This window comes from Pungitius pungitius, chromosome 3 (assembly GCF_949316345.1).
Source record: "Pungitius pungitius chromosome 3, fPunPun2.1, whole genome shotgun sequence".
NCBI lineage: Eukaryota > Metazoa > Chordata > Actinopteri > Perciformes > Gasterosteidae > Pungitius > Pungitius pungitius.
In genome coordinates, this window is record NC_084902.1 from 25,349,819 (window position 1) to 25,370,039 (window position 20,221).

Sequence of the window (20,221 nt, forward strand, 5' to 3'; positions counted from 1 at the left end):
GCCAACCAACGGGGCGAAACTTTTTAAGTAAGTTCCTCATGATATGGGTCCGTAGTGAAATGCTCCATCCCTCGGTAAGTTGGAGCTTGTTGATTTGTGGGGTTTGAAGAGGGGCCACTGACCTTGGACCGACATCTGCACCTGGAAGATGTGCCAGCGTCAAACCACGACAACTGGGGGGCAAGTGGTCTCAGTTTTGCCCAAGGGCACATGGGCAGTTAACTAGGTGTGGGGGGGAGAGAGCTGCACCTCTCCGACCTGGATTCTTTCCCCTGTGTTTTCAGTCACCTTCCAGCCAAGTAGCTCACTCCTGGGAAAAGCCGAAGGAACCCTTATAGAGGATTAATTCAATTAATCCCACCAAATCTTTTTTTTTTCTTCTCCCTTCTGCCGGTTGTCAAGAGTGGGCCGGTTGGGCTTTTGTCTTCATATAGGCTTCCAATTGAGTTTGAATGAGGGAAGGGCAGCGTATGAAATCTCTACCAAAACATACTTTGGAGATTTACTTTTAGCAGGGCGGGAGGGGAGGGGGGGGGGGGCTTTTACAGGCTGCATAGTTGGCACGTGTCCACATGCACTGGCGAGAAGGTGGGACCATTTTTCCCCCACGCAAAGTGGACGTGCAGCACGTGCTGCCGTGTAGGACGTGAGGACGCGCGCGGCCCGGGACTCGGTTCTCACGACTCGGAGTCGCCTCCGGGTCAAAACCCACGCGGCCCCCGAAGAAAAAGCGCTTTGCTCTCTGGCCTCTCTCCTCCTCCCTCTCTTCCTCTCTCGGAGATGTGGAGAAGTTCTCACTCAGCAGTTTCCCACCACTGCAGCTCTATTTTCCATGCCCCCCCCCCCCCCTTCCTCCCAAAGGATAACATGAGGCCATTGGTTTGGAGTCGTTAGTACAATCTGGACCGTGAAGTTATTGCACCTCTGAGTGTTTGTAAAAATGCAGAGCCGAGGCGCGCCGCTGGCCTGCAGTGAGGTTTCACACACCGTCTGGTGCTAAAACATGGAGCGTAATCAAAGGGTTACGTATTCTGGAAAATGATCAAAGGTATGGCAGGATTTTATTTAGGTAGTTGCAATGCAGCTTTTTTTGCCAAATGCAAAATAAAAGAAACATTTTGCATAATAAACACCGGGGTTGTGGTCATTAATTGAAAAAAACGTGCCTCACCTCTTCCCCCACGGCTGTGTTGTAAACGTTTTTTGCAGAAAGACTCTGCAGAAACTGCAGGTGACATTCAACGTTCCAGTCGGCATACCTTTTTTAATTGGCCGCTTTGAGGGAACTGGCATTTGGGAAATGATCAATTGGCGGCCAGTTTCTGCGTGGAGATTGATATGCATACAACATGTGAGTAAAGGTTCTGGAAATCTAATACTGAAGCTGTTCATTGATTAAAATGCGTCCTCTGGCATGATATATCCCATTTTAACATCATTTGGTTTTCATTTCAAAATGAGGGCAGCTTGTGGAAAATGTTTTAAGACAAAAAAAGAAGCAACATAAAGACGCCGCCTGCATCGTATCAACATGGATCGGCTTGGTTTTAATGCAGGTGCAAGGCCACTCTGCGTCAATCTCTGTCAAACCATGCTCTGGTGTGTGTACGCGGGGCAACCTGTGCAGATGCACCTCGTGCTACATGCCTTTTTAAGGAGGGAGACCTCGGCCAGCGGGGCAAAGGGAGAACAAGGAGGGAGCCGCGGAGACAGAGTGGAGCTCTAACGGTTTACACCAAAAGCAAAACGTCTGACAGTTATATTGGCCCGGGATGCCTGAAGAGCTTCTCTATTTTTCCACGCTCAGGTTTGTTGATGTTGAAAGAAGAATGACGCAGAAATCGGAAAGTCGGAGCACGCTCTGTGTAATTTGCAGCAAGGGGGGCGGGTGACGGGAAGTGGCTCTTCTTGTAGACTGAAAACAGCCAGAAGTGGGGCCGTCTTGTCAAATAAGCTTTCTACTAGCCAGTAGGCCTTTCCAGGGGAAAGGGTCAGCCAATTCAAACCTGGTTGTTGATGGGGCGCCAGAATGTTGACATTGTAACGCTCTATTTTTAGAGCCACTTTCGCTAATGCTTTGGAAGAGGGGCGTGACGGGGGTTAAGTGAAAGAAACTATCTCAAAAGAACATCCCCACCGTTCAAAGCGCTCCTGCTGCTGAAAGACTGATGAGTGGCGGCAGGTCGTCGACGTCGGAGCTCTTTGCACTCGCATCCATGGTACCCGCAGGACAAAAACCCAAATGACCTCGGTTCGGGCCAAAGCTCACCTGAAAACTGCTGCTTTTCTTTAAAAGGTAACGTTAATCTGCAATCTTGTCCAAACACAACCGTCACAAATTGACTGTGGACAGTTTGTTGGCTCCTCGGTAGGAATTCCCTCGGAAAAACTAGAACTATCTGTGATAGAATCTCCCACATGCCGGGTGAAATATCGAGTACCAAACTACATTTGCTCACCAAGCTTTTGGAGATTTTCCTTCCAAGCAGGTGGGGGTCGCGCTTCACATATTCTGACACCGCCTCCGTGCTTTGACAAACATTTCAGTTGCATGAGGCGCGACGTTCATCTCGCTTTTTTTGGTGGATTATTCCTAGTTCATTACTCTCCCTTTTCCGGTCTCGGTTCACTCCTCAATGCAGATCTCGACCCCAGTGACAATGCTAAATCACGAAACATCAGAAAGCAACGCAATGGGGCACACAAAAAGAAAACCATCCGCACGATGCCGTACATTTGACAGTTTTATCGGCCTCGTCCTCCTTTCTCAGAACAGCCTCGCTTGCTCTTGCAAACCAAAAGGCCTGAACTTGTGAACCCAGCAGCGATCCGTTTCGCCTTTCCTCCCTGTTTTCCTCCCTGAGTTCCCTCAAAGTGAGGAGGCTGCGTTGGAGGAACGAGACCTTGACGGTTTTGACATCTTTGGAATGCTTTCACCAACAAAAAAAAAAAAAACTTCAGCCCTAGGATTTGCAAAGAAAAAAAAACGCCTCTCTTTTCAACTGGGCTTAATCGGAACCGTGTGCAAAGCGGCTGGATTACCAATGCGTAAAGCAGGGGGATGTCATCACGCTGTTGCAAGAGCTTTTGTCAAAACACTGAAGCCGTGACGAACTGCAGGTGGACCTTCTCAGGCTCGCAGCGGTCCCTTCGAAGAAAAACAAAAAGAACGGATCGGTATGGTCCTTAAAAGTCACGTGACCCGTGTGTCCGCTAATGTCCTTTCTGACGTGGCTCGTCATCAGCCATCGGGGGGGGGGGGGAAAGCATCCACTGGATCCCCTCACATCTGCCACGCTGTTGTAAATGTATACTTTCTCATTGACGTCAATCAGTGGAGCCGTGGTTAAAGTACACTCCCACCGAGTCGCGGCGTCTTTGTCTAATCTCGGATCAGTAACAAGGTTAGTCACTGTAACTAAGTTACCGCGATGTCATCCGCTGGTTTATTGTAGTTTAAGGTTTTTTTCTCCGTTGCCATCTTGTTGAATAATAGCGTGAAGCTAAGTACAACCAAAGTACCTGCAAGGAATAACGTCAATCAATCATAATATGAATCAAGAGACTCTATTATGGGATTATAGACACACTGCTTTTTCTCTTGTCCCAGAGACTGAAAAATCTGAAAAAAAATGGAAAAATCTAATTTGGGGTCTTGATTTGGTCTGGCTACGGTTTTTGGCACATCTGAGTGCAGCCGAGGACTATGACTGAAAACCCCTCTGCGTTGTTTTTGTTGTCGTTCCCGTTCTACCCCCGCTCCGTCCTGTGGATATTAATTACTCGGATACGCCGCAGAGCGTCTGACCTCGGTGCCACGTCTCCCCTCGCCCTCTCCTTTATTACCGAATGAGGCGGATTCATGCTGTATTTAGTGATGATTAACGGAATGTTCCCTGCGCACACACGCAGGATTTCGGTCACTCCGAGAAGCTAAGCTCCCCGAGTTAAGACCCTCGGCGAGTGTGCCCACTTTGGGTGCACACCTGGGAGTGTGTGTGATTTCACCTCGCGGAATCACGTCTGTTGATCAGATGTGCCTTCAAATATGTGCAAAACCAGTCTAAATAGGCTGCGGTTTTGGAGTAACTGTGCATTTGCTCGGTGAACCCCGTTGTGTGTGTGTGTGTGTGTGTGCGTGCGTGGGTCTCCTTCAGTGGGGAGGTTTAAGGAATTATTTATTTGGAATTCCAGGTCAGTGCTTCATGCCGAGGGCCGCAGGGCTCCAGTTGAAAAAAAGGGTTTGCAAACTAACATAGTGATCCCCCCCCCCCCCCTACCTCCATCCACCTTCCTATCGTCTTCACCCACCCGTCACTTTTTCTGCCTTTTGTTTTTCATCCTGTCCGTTGGTGACTTTCAGGGCCTCACTTCTTAGGACACCCTGGCTACATTACCCCATTCGTTTTAATCAAAATATAAAAACAAAAACATTGGATTGGATTTTGGCGTTGAGTTTGTTGGACAGGTCCAGCTTTGCCCTCCCAGAGGGGGCTATGAGACCATGAAGCAATTGGTTCTCTTTTGAAGTGACCTGCGCGAGGAGCTCAGGGCCAAATGGGTGTCGTCTTTCACTCCGCCGCGAAAAAAATGTTTTTTTCAATCGTCTTCTCCCATTGAACTCAATGTCCACCTCTAAAACTACCCCAAAGGATGAATCTTGGTGTTCGGATAGCCTTTAAGGCCAAAGTTCCACTTGTAGACAATACTCAACATCCCAACCCACGGAGGGCATCTTGCCATCAGATCTAGTGTTTCGATTCCAGCACTGCACATAACATGCTGTGAGTTCTTCTTTCAAACACATTCATACCTTGAAGATGCACTCGAACTGGATTCTCCCAAACGCCCTTCTGAAAATGATTGAAAGAGACACTCGCAATGAGAAATTGATGACAAAAAAAGGTGTCGGGAGGTCAGGAGAGGGTTCGGATTAGAGGTCGGGTCATTTAAGAGCGAGTTCTTCAACGGACGTGGATGCAGACACGCTGTACTGTCCAACCAATCGGCGGCCATGTCAACATCTGTTTGTCGTCCAAACCGACCAAAATGACTGACGCGCTCTTGTGAAGGCGGATCCTTGTCGGCTTTGTGCACAACGGCGGGCCCCTCGAAAGCAAAGTGATTTGAGAGCGGAGGGACCTCTCTCACCCTGTTCCAGCGGGGGAGCAAAACGGAATGAGACAGCAGGCATTTTGGACACAGCCGGAGCTCTGTGCCTATTAATAGAAAAATAGCTCAGCGGAGGAACACTCAAGTTCCAGAGGCAGGCGGGAAGAGTCATATCGGTTGCAGGTGTGTGTGTGTGTGTGTTGAGGATTGTGTATATGTGTAACTGCAGCTGCAATATGACGTGGTTTTAATCCAAGTCAGAGGTATTTTCAAAGGGAAAAGTTTGTGATGATTTTCAAAAAGCCCGGATTGTGATGAGCGTTAGGATTGAAGGGGTTTTATCGCCATCTAGTGGACAGAAGTGAAATATCATCCCCCATCATGCTGTTTACCAGAAAAGAATATACAAAATATTAAAATTAAAACGTTTTTGTTGCCACTTTTCCTTTCCACGTGCATGCCTTTTTATTTCCTAATCCCAAAACAAGTGTACCTCCTGTGATGTAGTTCACAATATGTTACTGTAGTAATAACATTTTATTTTTATTTTACAACCGGCAGAAGGTCTGCCAGTACATTACTGTTATTTTCCACTTTTCCTATTGTAAACTTAATATCAAAGTGGTCTACCGTGTACCAAAACACTCTATAGTGCTCTATCTTTGTTTTATTTCATGGCAGAACAGTAGCCAAAATATTAAGGTAAAATGCAATGCAGTGAAAGTGCAGATGAAAATGTAATGAGATGTTCTTGCCACTAGAGAGTGGTGGCCAGCTTCCAAAAATCTCCCATGAGTTGAGAACATTCTGCACTCTGCACACCCACACCCACACAAAATGATGATCAATTACACAAAAAATGTGGGTGGGCTTCATTGCGGCCTGTCACAGCTGCGCACATCTGTCTCCTCGACCTCCCTATGTCATAAGTATCTTACAAAAACATTACAATAGCTGATACCAGCTGCATGCAGAGCATATTTCACAGCACTGGGGCCAAATAAAACTGTTTAAAATGCATTGGACAGGGAGGACAAACCCAAACAGTTTGATCCCAGGCCCTGGAATGTGTTCGCTTTAAAAGGATATTTTAACAGGCCGACATCTCGCTGCAGACCGCAAGCATTTATACACGTAAACCTGACTGGACCTGTGGTCGTTTGCAGGGCGCTCACAGCATCAGCGATGCATAGGTTTCCCCATGAAAGGTCCTCACTGTTAAAACAATTTAACCAATAAAACCTTCTGGTAAACGTGGGCACATATTGTTATCGTTACACATTTGCAAGTATTCTCATAAGACATCTCCAGTGGAGTGGATTTGTTTGGACTGTCACCAACACCCACATAGCCACACACACACATACATATGCCCACACACAGACACACACACACACACTCACAAACACAACAATGTGTGTTTGTCCTGCTTTAGTGGGGAACGGCGTCACTTCCAAGCAGAGATCATATTCTCTCCTGCAGAGTACCTTCCCAGAACGTTTGTGTGTGTTAGAAAGACAGTGTGTACTAGATTTATTTCGTTTTTGAGAATCAGTAGTCTCCCACATAACCCTTTTTCTAAAGGGAACTTTGCCTTCGGACTTCTGGTCAAATGTTTAAGCACACCATTAGGATACTAAAATATGTTTGTGCTACTCTATTAACTAAATGCGGGTCTTGCTGCGTTCTCTATGGATGATTGCTAAAGCACAAAAGCACATCAGCCCGCTGCCAGCTCAGGAAGGGTTTTACCTTTCTCGACACCTGGCGTCATGTAGGTCTTTCCTTGGAAAAATCCCACCAGCACAGGAAGCGATGCGTCCAGCAACAGAACCAGCGGCGGTTTGTTTGCAATAAACAAAGCACAAAGCGGGTGGTTGGAATGAGCGGCGCCGGCCACCACGGCTATAGGGAAAAGGCCTGGGAAGAGGGTGTCAGACTCAAAAAGGGCATCGTCCATGTTTACATGTTATGTTTCCACCTTTCAGGTCACTCTGCCTAGAACCCTGATGTCACGTCACCTTTCATCCTATTTCTTCAGGGCGAACACACAGTGCGAAATCTTAAGCTTAGGATGCATGTGGCAGCCCAGGTGTTGACTGGCATGCGGGGTGGACACTTGAATACCCAGTGAAAGGCCTTTGCCGAATCGCCTGAAAGAGGAGAAATCCGCGGCTGTCTTTTCCAGCCCGTCGGTGACTGCGGAGATGCCCGGGCTTAAGGAGATTAACAATGAGGTGTGTCAGTCAGGTTTTCCCCGCCGAGAGCCCGAAATTCGCCTTGATTTGATCTAATTGGAGGAGGCTGCAGAGCCGGCAGGTTCAGGGCAAAGTGTGGGAAATGGAGACCTTAGTAGGAGTGGAGATGTGAAAAGGGGAAAGGGGAAAGGGGGGGGGGGGGGTCTGTGAAGAAAAGACAGAGAGAAAGTAAAGGGGGAGACAGAATGAGGGAGCAGTAGAGGGATGGGGTGAAAAAACACACACACACACACACACACACACACCTGGGTTGGATTAGCTTGGGCTAGCAGGGAGGCTCCGTGTTAATGGAGATTTAATGGACTCTACCGCGGTCGTACAGTGGAGGGGTGTGTGCGTCTCTGTATGTGCGCGTGCGCTCACAATTTGTGCTGTTGAATGTTTACCTGCTCGTGCGTTCCAGGTTTTATGGAGGTATTAAATCTTTCCACCCGACTCTCCGCTGACGGCCGGCCTGTGAAAAGCCAACTCGCCGGGCCATCATAACACAACCCGACAGACGGCTCTATTTGGCTCATTGAGTGCGTTTACAGGACTTGGTTGGGAACCCACGTCGGTGAGCGGGATGCTGGGAAAAGTCTTCGGACTTTTCGATGCCCATGTGACTTCTGAGACCGACGTCATTATCCACGTTCGAGAGCCTTGAAAGTCAGAAGGCGACGCATAAACACATTAAACAGCGTGGCATAAATGTGGCTGCTTTGACAACCTTAAAAGCTGCTGCACTCGCTCCCATCTCCGAAGAAGACGCGAGGATGTGAGCGTAACGCCACTTGCTTCGCTACCTTCTTGCTTTCCAAGGATTTTCCCGGATCCGACACTGCAGGCTCCCCTCTCTGCGGCCCGCCAGGTTCAGTCGGTCGCCGTGGCGACCGCTCAGCGATGTAAACATGCCGCCGCACCGGGCCGTACGAGCGAGGACAAAGGAAGCATCCTTTTCTCGGACGTCAGCATTCGGGGATAGTTTATATGTTCAAAGGCTCTGACGCAGTCGGTGCGAGGACAGTGGGCTGAAAATATACGTAGGATCCTGGCCCTGACATTATGGCTGTATAACATGATGCACTGGCAGGGAACATTTATATGGTTGAAAAAACTCAGCTGTGATGAGATGTGTGACATGGAGAGGTCCCAAGAGGTCGTTTTGAATGACAAATGAAGCTGAACTTTAAAAGCTCGTGTGAATATACAAACAGCCAGAAGGAGTGTGCACGAGGCTACAAACCAGCTGAACAGGTTAGAGCAGCCACCACTCATTTCATGGTAAAAATGAGTAGTTAAAACGATGTGTGTGTGTGTGTGTGTGTGTGTGTGGCAGGATATGAGGTAGTGGGAGTGTGGGCGGAGCCAACAGGGGAGTTGAGATTGGATTCAAGCCGCATTCCAGAGATTGAAAGAAAAGGGATGGATCTGTCGACCCCCACCTCAGGTCTTTCTTCTACCTCTTTCTTCTTTTTCGTCTACTCGTCCCATCCCTCAACCCAAACCCATACTCCAGGAACCGCTAAATAAAATCCCCAATGCTCAGCTTTTGGAAGTGAGTGAGTTTTTTTCCCGGCTGGAGAGACGGGGCGTCTCGCCCCCCCCCCCCCCCCCCCCCCCCCCGGCCAAAGGGGGGGATCCGCAGTCCGGAGGAACCGACAGTAGTTCAGGTTGAAAGACTGGGTGGGATGGTGGTGTTTTAGGTGAGATTTGAGGTTAATTGTGTTGCCTCTGAAGATGTTGCTAACATTGGTATGTAAAATTGATATAAGATATCGCAGCACCAAAAATGATTGCGCTCATTATCATATATTGCGCGATACGTCAATATATCGATTATCGTGACAGGCCTCAACACGGTACTAACTTAGAATTGGGCTGAATCCTATTCACGTATCACATGTTGAGGTTGAGCCCATGAAGATAGTGAGGATGCATGGAGGCTTTTTTGTGTATTTCTTTATATCGGAATAAGTTTGTTGATAGTTGTTTAAAGAGGAGGCATGTTGGTCGTGATTAAGAGACCCTTTCAAAGACTGGACAGCTTATCAAACGGACAGCACTTCACGGACTCCATAAACTCTGCGCGTGTGGCACATTCGGATGAATCAACAGTGTCGTCTCACCGGTCTTATCGGGGGGAGCGGGATAAAAGCGCTGCTGTCGTTTGTGACCAGAGCATTCCTAGCACGCCGCTGTGTTTACACACACGCTAAATATTTACACCCTGAACCGAGAAGAACTAAGGCTGCTCGGTTCGACTCTCGATAAAGCGCCGATACGCTCTGCGCCGGGGGGGGGGGGGGGGGACCCACGCCGCCGCCGACATCGCACACAGCCGCATTCCCCGCATGTGTGTACAGCTCTGCAAACACGGCGGATGATGCACCAAAAAAAAAAAAAAAGCACGCGCTGAACGTATGCATGCATACCCGACTGCCATGTTGGAAAAGATCTGGGGAATCCAAAACACACACACACACAAACTGATAAACACAGATGAAGGGTCTGTCCAAGCAATGTCACTTGCGCTCGTTCATCACGAGTTCAACTGAGTTTGCGGCCAATAGGAGGAGGCCCGTCCAAAGAGGCCGAGGCGGATTAACACTGTGGCGCGCACGCCATCTGCTGCGCACGATTGGGACGAGACGGGGTGAAACGAGGTAAAGAAACGGGGGAAAGGGAAACGGAGCGAGAACGAGTTCAAAGGCAAGGAAAGAAAAGGAGAAGGCGGCGCAGAGACGTTTTTCAGAATTATACCACATTTTCTCATTATGACCGGATTTGCATCTGAAAAAAAAGTGAAAGCGCTGATTATCATAGAACACAAGCAGAATGACACAGACAGCTGAGTGAGTAATACCCATCCATGCGGCTCCATATCGTCTCCACGTCCTCGCCTCTGGTGCGTGAGTGGGTTCATTTTCAAATGGATTTGCATGAAAATGAAGAAAAAAAAGCCCATGTGATTACACAAAGCGCGGGCAACACCAGACAAACTCATTTGCAAGCAATCAGGTGATTGGATGTGGGGGCCGCGGATCAGTCACCGTCCACAATATGTGACTGATTGCCCAATGATTTACAGCCCATTATCAGATTCATTTGGTAAAAAACAACACCATCAAAACCTCCTTCTCGTCCTTTACCCCGCGTCAGAGTGCAAAATGCAGATGGTTCGCTTAGCGCAGCTTTGCTACGCAAACCACTGGGGAAAATATTGTGTGTCAAAGTGTCTCTGTCAAAGGGGCACAAACTCGGCCCACTCACAGCTCAATAGCTCAATGTTTAATATGTTACGTTTTGTGTCTTTAGGCCGTACAGAAACCAGAAAGTGTGAATACACAATTTGCCCTCCCCTCAAACCTTGGCCATAATATAGACAAAATAATAGACAAATAGTTCACAACGTCCTTTAGTGGTGTATGTTTTTGCAGTAAATCATATGATTCAAAACTATTTCACACTGAATCAGGAGCTTTTCGGGCCCCTGGCAGTCCAGAACAGTCAGCCCGTTGTTTGTTAATTTGTAATAGAATACTACTCACCAAAGCTAAAGTTTGAGTTGAGTAAACGCACACTGAGCTCGACACTAACTTTAGGGTCGTCATGGCCACAACAGGGGATAGAGAGAGAGAGAGAGAGAGAGAGAGAGAGAGAAGCCAGCGGTCAGCTGAGCACGCACGCGTCACATAACTCACATTTTATATTCTGTTATTCGAGCTATCCGGCCTGTTAGGCGGCTGTTCCTTCAGTTTTTTCTGACTTCTTCAGAGTTGATCCAAAACCCACTCCGCGTCGGGCAGAACTGTGGCGCTGACGAGAGGAAGAGGACGAGCGTGGATCTCTGGGTGTGTTTTAACAGGTGTGCGGCCGGTGTTTTCTTAAGCGCTGCCACCTTAAATTAGAGGACAGACGTGTTGTTTTTCTACAACGTGGCTGGTCTCCTGTCATGGCCAATTTGGAGTTCGGTATTTCCACAGAAATATTGAAGTGCCCTTTACAATTCTGTGTCTGGGCCCCCCTCCCTCCCCCCCATCCCCCGCTTCTCCAGATCTCATGTGATCGTGTCCATCTCACGTTGCTCCCTCCTTTCCCCACAAGGATCCAGACGCTTTTACTGCGGCGCCATGGCAACGAGTCAAGGCTATTTTCTGCTTCCCTGCTGCCAGTGAATGCATCACACAGCAGACAAATACAAAGTAAATCTTTGCAATGTTTCTCAACAGATCAATTTTGAAAATAATGTCAGGAATGTCACTTATATTATTATTTGATGTGTCTGATGGGACAAAACTGGGGTTTAAATCGTATCAATCAGGGCGGCGACACTCAAGTTCACAAGCACATGCACGACATCAGAGAAACGCACACGCACTTTTCATTGTGCTGTCTGACACGGCTGCGCCGCTGAGAAACCATGGCAACCGTCGGTGCGGAGGGCACCGTGTGTGTCGGTCTCCAAAGAGAAGAGCCAGTGCGGGCGTCGACGTGATTCATAACTTCATTGGATAACTGGCTTTGGTCACACACGTCGCTGCTGTTCCATCTGAAACCTCCAGACAAGAAGGAGATGGACCTGCGCTGTAGATACATTGTCAGGTTCAGGCTGGGACCCATTTGATTCCTGACCAGCTTGGTGAGCGTGTTTTCATGCCAACGAGTGACAAACCACCTATAGAGGAAATAACCCAAAACAGAAACAAAAGCGCTTTCGCATTAGAGAATGAACGCGACAGAAATGGTACCTCGTGTTTACAGCAACACGCAAACAACAGAAACAACTACGTTTTTTCATTCCTTAAATGGGGGGGGGGGGGGGGGGGGAAGGGGGATTTCCAAAAGCAGATTCGATTAAAATCTCAGGGTGCAGCCCATTTAACAGTGCGCAACACAATATTTGTGGTAACCACATTGGTGGTCTGTTAGTTGTTGATTTGACACAACGATGTCGAGATGCTGCGACTCCAGATAACACCAACAACATGGAATGACTCAATTTCAAGAATGTCAACAAATCAGGTCCAACTATTGGGTTTCAAAGAGAGGTCACCTGCACTATTTTCTTAATACGTAAACCATCCCCCAGCAAATGTTTTCCCCCCAAATTGATACCAGAAACTCCGCACCCCTCTACTTTCACATCTTCCCCATTCGAAACGTTTGCTCTTGCAACACTTTTTAAAATCTTCGTAGCATCGAGTCAGGGCCCGAGCATTTCCACTGGAGAGCGCCCCCCCCCAACCAACCCCACCCCGCCCGCCGGTGTGAGCCTGTTGTAATGGAGGTGGTATGGAGATGAAAGCCATATAGCAACCCCCGGGCTGGTGCCCAACATTCTTTACTTACACCCCCCACCCCCCCACTCCTATGTTCTGTCGATTGGCCCCCAGGACAGAGTACGGAGATTTAGGACAACTGGGTCGGCCTGTTGATAGAAGCGTCCGGATTGAATCCAGACCCACCCTGTCATCACGTTTTGAGCGCGTGCGTGTGTGTGTGTGAGTGAGTGCGCGCGTGTGTGTGCGTCCTGTGTTTAGTGGATGTTGAATGATCAGTTCCTCTAAAAAAAACATTTTCCCCGCCGCACAGCGGCCGTCCCTGGAGGGGAGGCCGGGGTCCTGGACCCCTCGACAAGACACAATTCCTTATATATTTGTTTGTCTTTGTGTGTCTTCTGTATTTGCCTCCCAAGTGAAGGAGTGAAGCAACATCTCTCTCTTTTGCTCTTTTTTCTTTTTTTTTTTTTTACTCACACACACTCACATTCCCGAGTACTGAGGTCATCCCCTAGAGCTGCTTTGTGCGGCTCCTGCTGTAAATTTGTTTATGTGTGCCCGTTTTTTTACCATCACCCCCCCACCTTCCCCTCTCCCTTTTCTCTCCCTTTAAACCCAGTCGCCGGGCCGTGTTTTGAAGCCAAAGTTCATCGGATGAAAGTAGGAAAGTTAAAACATACTGCGTGGCTAATGTCACCTTCATACTCTTTTTCTATCCGCTGTGTGACTCATTGTGTTTTTTTTTTTTTTTTTACTTGATTTCGATCAGCTGTGTTCGATTAGGATCACACGTCACCACATTCCTTACAGATTACCAAGAAATATTCAATCACATATATTTTGGAAACCGGACAAAAAGTAAGAAAGCCCACGAACGAGCGGCGCCTCTTTGTGAAATATTCGACGCGGTGGCCTACTGTAGCTGGAGAGAATCTGCTTGTGGTGGTATTGATTGCATTGATGAGGACGACCTTCTCCAACGGGCTTTGCCCCGCCCTCATCCACGGGCAGTCGTGTGTCAAACACACATGTTCCCCCTCCCCTCCCTTCTCTACGTGCTCTCGTCCATCATTCCCTTCCTCTCGCACAGGCTGCGTGTGTGTGTGTGTGTGTGTGTGATCTGTGATCATGCTGGGACAATTGAAGCTCCATTTTAGGAGACGATTGGCTCCTCCCATAAAACACAGCTTGTGGTCGTACTACTGAACAGAGTTTGTGAGTCTTGGAGCTATGGGTGCCTTCAACAAGAAGGTAGCTTCATTTTGCATTTTGACAAGATAGTCCAATTGACTCGTGTATGAGACCTAAACTCATTCTTTGGTTTTTAACATTTTTTATTTGTATTGGCCAATTTTCTGCTTTAAAAAGTAACCAACCAAAAGGCTTGTGACAATCAGTGTAACTGCTGTTTAAACTATTTGCTTATAGTGATTAAGTGGTCCATTTAACACAGCATTATCAGCCGCAAAGAACAACCATTATGTTATGAAGTGCACTTATCAGACATTAGGTGGCAATTATTTTGTTGGTGATATTTAAACTGGGTTAACTTTGACTAGATCTGTGTCTGATTATTACTAACCTGCAACCCGGAAGTGATGAGTTTGGAATTCTCAACCCAAAGAGCACACACAGCTGCTTAAATATCCGAGGCACTGCCCTTTCAGTGCCGATTGAAATTAATCCAATGACATTCTCATTCTTTTGACCAACCCCCTGCAAACCAGATTTGATAAGCATTTATTTCTTGTTCAGAACCGGTTTTCTGTAACCACGCTTGCAGCACGGCACTGGCTTTTACAGCCGTGTATCTGCTATCTGCGGAGTGAAGTGACGTCTCAGCATTCTTTAAATGGCAAAAGGGGGCTATCTGATCAGCGGGGAGCAACCGCCTGTCTTTCTCTCACTCAACTCATTCACGCGTACTGGTTATTGAATCAAGAAAAGTGGTCACTTTGTGCCCTCTTTAAACACTCTCCTGCAGAGCAAACGCTTTTCATTAACTCTCACCGTCTCTGTGTGTGGGCACAGTGGCTTATATTCTTCGGCCACTGTGCCCTGGTGTTTTTTTAAGGGTTTGGATTCAGGAGAATCAGATTGCCTAATGCTGCCTTCACATTAAAGCTGCACAGACCCGGGAAGCCTCCCCCTTGTGCTTAGAATCCTCCAGTGGTGACCTGGCCCTTTGGGTCTGTAGAGTGTTTTTTTTAAAGGGAAAACTCATAAATAAAAGATCTTTACAATCGAATGAAGCGATCACAGTTTTGGTTCTGTGGTTCGTCCAGTTTTTTTCCCCCACTGTGATTTATTTGCTGCAGTAATAAGCCCCACAGAAGGCTATTTGTCCCAGCTGGCAGAAACCTTGTATCTCCAAAATATCTACTTTCCACACGCTATAATAAATGGGCTTGTTTTTAAGCATGAGCATCATCCATTTCTGGATATTTCCATTGCAAATGGCAGTAAAAAAAAAAGAAACCCATAATTAATATGGCAGCATTGGATTGTTATTCAATCTTTGTTTTGATTCATTTTATAATAAGAAGAAGCTGTACAGAATTAATTCATGAACTTGTTTCAGTTAAGACTAGCAGAATAATATAAATATTTTCCCTGCGTCCTCCTCACCTTCAGCAAAAGGTTCTTTACTGTTATCTCTATTTGGATTTAAAAACTTCAATTTAAAACATTTGTACTGCTGATAATCAAAAGCTTCTTCCTCCTCTTTCGATGTGTCTCTTCCTCTCTCTTCATGTTTGGTCCAGTGTCAAATAACAGATGTTTTAGATATGTGTAGTTATAATGCAATGAATGCATACTATGCATAGAACTAATGCTAATGAGTACAATATATGGCATGGCTTATCAGCATTAGGACCATGTTAAAAGTCACCTTTTATTTGTCAAAACTCTTGTACTTATTAATACTATTACTATTGTTGTTGTAAACGACGTCAGTAGAACAGAATTTCAAGAAAACAATTTCTAAAATACTAATGCCGATGCCCATTTTCCGTCCTCCTTTTCGATGTTTGTAGATAAAAAAAACAGCAACCGGAAGCTCGTTATATTTTGAAACTCTCAACCGGAAGCCGCGTCTCACACCGTCGCGCTCTCCCTGCCTCTGCTGGCTCCGCTCAGCATCTGTCTTCACCGGAGTGCACCGAGCGCGCAGTATGGAGCCGTTACGCATTACGCACTATGGTGTCCTCCCCGGCACGGAGGCTTTTCTGACACGCTTGTCCGTCCTGCGCGAGGACACCCGCTCCTAAAGCCCGCGGGGACCCGCAGGGGGGGAGAGAGGGCTTGGTTCAGCGGGGTGGGTGGAAGAAGTGTTTGTCTTGCGAGGGTGAAGACAAGAGTGATCCGCGAAGACTTGTTTGCTCCGCGCACACAGACTTTTTTTTTTTTTTTTTTTTGGAGGGGGGCGGGTGACTTATTTTTTAACGGGATATAATTTGCTGCATCCACATTTTGAGTTATTTACTATATGTTGGATACTTATTCGGGACCATGGGAGACTCCGTGTTCCTCGACAGGCCAAATTCCTATCTTGTAAGTACTCCGTTTTTATTGGCCATGAATCAATTAGGAAGACTCGGGCGTGTGCTGATTAGGAGCCCGCGGGGCTGACATCTTCTATGAGAAAACGCACCGCGCGCGCACGTTGCGAGCGTGAGGAACAGAGAGACGACTGTTTATTTCCTGCCTGAAGATGACTTTTTCTGCGTGTAGTATTAAAAGCATTTTAGCATGTTTCTCCCTGTATGACTGATAGTGTGCATTTACGTTAAACAAAATGAATGCACTTTTAATATGGTGATGATATAATATATGAATAAATGGATCTCTGACGTTTTTGCAAATTGAAAGTCCACCACCCCCCCCTCCCTTCCTCCTCCCCCCCCCCTCCACCACATAGACTGTGTAACAGAAATCGGAAACTGAGCAGGGAACACACATGCGAAAAGCTTCCTGTGATGGAACATTTTGAGGTGACACGTGAGGTATGGAGCGCGAGCACATGCCACCACACAAGACCGCACATGTTTCCTGGTTCGCAGACGGGGGGAGACTTCGGCCCCCGTGGAGACCAAATAAACCAACCTGTCGGCAGACCTGTGCCAACCCGGGTGTTTTTCTTTGACATCCTACACCTTCAACAGCCCGGCTGGCTACATGAGGGCAAAACACGCAGATATGGGTCAAGGCCGCGAGGGCACCATGAGAAACCGCACGCTCCGGAAACCCAAACCCTCAGCATTTTCTTTTTCGGGAGATGCTCATGTTCGGCTAACCTGGCGGATCGCACAACAGGTTCATTCCAATGTGGGAAACGGGATTGACTCGCGTCTCGAGAACACAGATTTAATCAGCCACACGTGCTCGTATTTTATCTCCCTTCTGTTTCCGTCACGCCTCCCCCCCCCTCTCCCCTCTCCCCTTCTGCCCCTCTTTCTCCGCTGGTGAGGAATCCTCCGGCGTCTGCCCCGGCGGTCTCCACCTTTCTGTGGCTGGAAAGGCCCTGGTGCAGCTGCGAGAGCACTGATTGGAAAACAACACAATTGCCTTTGGCTCGGCAGGCAGCGTGTTGTGGTCTGGATTTTGGGCTTTGCAGCCCGACTGTGTGGTGTGAAAGCGGTCGCCACTTGGCTCCCAGAAATGGTGTTTAAAATGAATCCAACCCTACAGCGCGTGTCTTTTTTTCCCTGTGAAATGAACTTTTGATGCATCCAGGTTCTTATTCGTTTGAGCTTGATTCGTTTGTCCTGGTCTTCTTTTTTGAAACCAATCAATTCAAGTTGGTAAATTTGATTTCTGGCTTTCAGAGTGGGTGATCTGAATGGATGTTAGGCTAATAAGAATAACTGGTTATAAAACCTAAGAAGACGAATCAGCGTCTCTTTTCTAAGTTGATTTTCCCCATTGTTGGTCACTGGTACCACCTGGTCCGATTTTGGTTAAAAACTCCTCCTTGGTTAAAAACGAATAAAACACTGATCAATAAAGTTAATCATTGCTGATTTATTGATTGATCTTTGATGGATTCTGAGTGTTATGTCTGAGAAGTTGGTCCACATTTCATGATGAGCAAGCAGCAAAACGTTCCAGTCATCTAGAATGGAAGTCAAAGGCGATAATGTACTTGCTGGAGGCTTTGAACCCTCAAGAAATCCAGGCTGCTCGTATCTGCCAAATCAATACTCGGAAGTAACTACAAATACAACCGCCGTTTGCGCAAATGGAGGGTTACGCCTCTCCGAGCCGCTATGCGAGGAAAAACAGCTCCTCGCCGTTCCTGCCAGAGCAGATGGAATATTTCAGGTTCTCGGCTACCAGACTGGGGACACACGTGCATGAAGAAGACAGCATATGGAGCAGTAAAAGTTCCCCCGCTTACCCCCCTCTTTTTGCATTTGTTCCAACTGTAGTGACGCATTGTGCTCAGTGCTGCGAGCTATTTCATGGAAGGGATATATGGACCACCTTTTTGTCAACGTAAGCAATCGTTCATCATACGAAAAGGCGTTAAGAAGAGGAGCAAATCATTCCTAACAACACGTTTACCACGTGTCGGTGCAGTTTAAGAAAAAAGCTTCTGCAGGCACAGCAATGCCAAACATTGCTCCTCAAACTCTCAGCTTAAGACAATAACGTTTTTGGGAGGACACAACGGAATAACTGTGTGTGATGCTTAGCTAACATGCAATTAAACTCAAGGAACCCGTTTGTTCGGCCCGGCAGAGAGGAGCTATTAACTCATTAAATATACTATTTAGCTAGATAACTCATTGTTATTTAGCTATCAATGAGTCATCATGTTGGCTCAGGAGGGAAAGTTAGAAGACGCCGTTTGATGGTGTGTCACATGACGGAGGACAGACAGATGAATGAATGAGGACGTTTTAGACTAACGGGAGATTGGTATGCGTGAGCTCATGCCGGCGCCGAGGCCTTTGCCAATAGTTGAATGGTGATTGTCCGTCTTGTGATTGGCGTCTTGTCCGCCACTCGTTCTATGCGAACAAGTGCCAACACTTACAACTCGTACACTTTGTTGATAGCAGGCCATCGTTTAAAAGAAGGATTCATTGGGGGATGAAATGCTTCATAAATGCAGGCTGTGCATTTACCGCTCAAGTGAGGAAAAGTCTTTGTCTGTGTCCAGCACATGACCGACCAAAGCAACTGCTCGCTCTTATCATCCTTGGACCCTCTTCAGCCTGAGTGCTGCCACCTGTCGAGATACACCCCGCCCTCCCTCCTTTTCCACCCAACACCTCTTTGGTCTCCATTTGTTCTACTCTTTGCGGTGTCTCTTAACATTTTGCTTCCCTTGTTTTTACTATCTTCAGATTCTCTCTCTGGACTTCACAATAACGAGAGCAAACATTTCTAGAATGCACCGCACTCTCCTTACCTGCTGATGTGTGACCTTGTTGAATTGCAGTAGGCGTGTTTGTTTTACTCTCCTGCCGCTCCCAGTACACACACCTCCGCTATAACACCCCGCATAACGCAGAACGCAAGGGCTGTTTTACCGAACGGACGAATGGACAGTTTGTCGATTTGCCCAAAAGACGAGAGGTATTGATGCTCAGAGCGTCTGCAACGAACAGCCGCGCTCACGCACGTGTGCGTGGGCGGATGGCACCAACCATCCACGCGGCTCCTTAGTCATCGGCACGGCGAGCTTATTTACATTTACCACAACATTTCCTAAGCACACTCTGACCCAGAAGGAGAACTTCACAGGAGTGGACGTCTTGTTCGCAGGAGCGAAGCACCAGGAATGCAGACAGATACGGTACGGCTTCATCACACGGGTCTTGTCCCATAATGGGGGGAGGGGGGGGGGGGGGGGGGGGGGGGAAGGGAAATGTCTCTTTCAGATGTGCCGTTCTTTCTTTGCTCCGTCCTCTCATAACGTGCGCGGGGGGGGGGGCGGTTGAGCTCGCGCCGCGGGTCTTTGGGACAAAGTTGGAAACCGCGCGCCGCAGCCGGTTGCTTCTGGTCGTCATAACATCGCCCATCCCCTCTTTTTCTCTTTCTAGACGCCTGTCGGGGGGGGGGGGGCACTTGTTTTATTATCAACAGCGTAAAGAGAAAATCCCGTCCTCCCAGAATGACTTGTCTTTTTATGGAGATGGACAAAGGGCTTGAGGGGAAAGCAGAGCGGACAAAGTCCCGGCAAGATCTGATTCACTGTTTTGCCCAATTTGTTTCGCAAAATGTGGGACGTTTCAGTCCGATTAGCAGCGGAAACTCTTGCCTCTGCCGCTGTTTGTGTGAAAGACCAGAAGTGCAGAAGTGTTGCTTCATAGTTGGAAGGGTGGTTCGGTGTTCCCGCCGATTTGCTGCGAAACGGTGAGCTGAACTGGAATCAAGACGGAACAAATCTGCCATCTTAAAAGATTGGTAGTCCAATACTTCTCACACATGCGCACACACACGTTGATCTTTGTACTACACCCGCACAGCCACACATGGATGCATTATGAGTCATTCGCACAAAAGCAGAACGAGACACTAAATGGTGAGAACAGATTGTGTCGTCTCTTCTCTTCGTTTTCAACACCTCAGTCAGCT

The 20,221-nt window shown here is 47.6% G+C and overlaps 1 protein-coding gene across 3 annotated transcripts in view; it reads left to right on the forward strand.

Annotated features, from left to right (window-relative positions):
- The window catches only part of LOC119213366 (rho GTPase-activating protein 6-like), a 44,439-nt gene that overhangs the window by 627 nt on the left and 23,591 nt on the right, over positions 1–20,221 (forward strand). Inside the window, exon 1 of one of the 3 annotated variants that reach the window (XM_037464620.2) lies at positions 15,760–16,186. The exons of 1 other annotated variant lie outside the window; for it this stretch is intronic. In XM_037464620.2, coding sequence (XP_037320517.2) covers positions 16,145–16,186 — 42 coding nt within the window. In that variant the 5' untranslated portion in view covers positions 15,760–16,144. Of the gene's footprint in view, positions 1–15,759; positions 16,187–18,663; positions 19,440–20,221 lie in introns of those variants that run through there. One more of the 3 variants, XM_037464629.2, reaches the window with a different exon arrangement.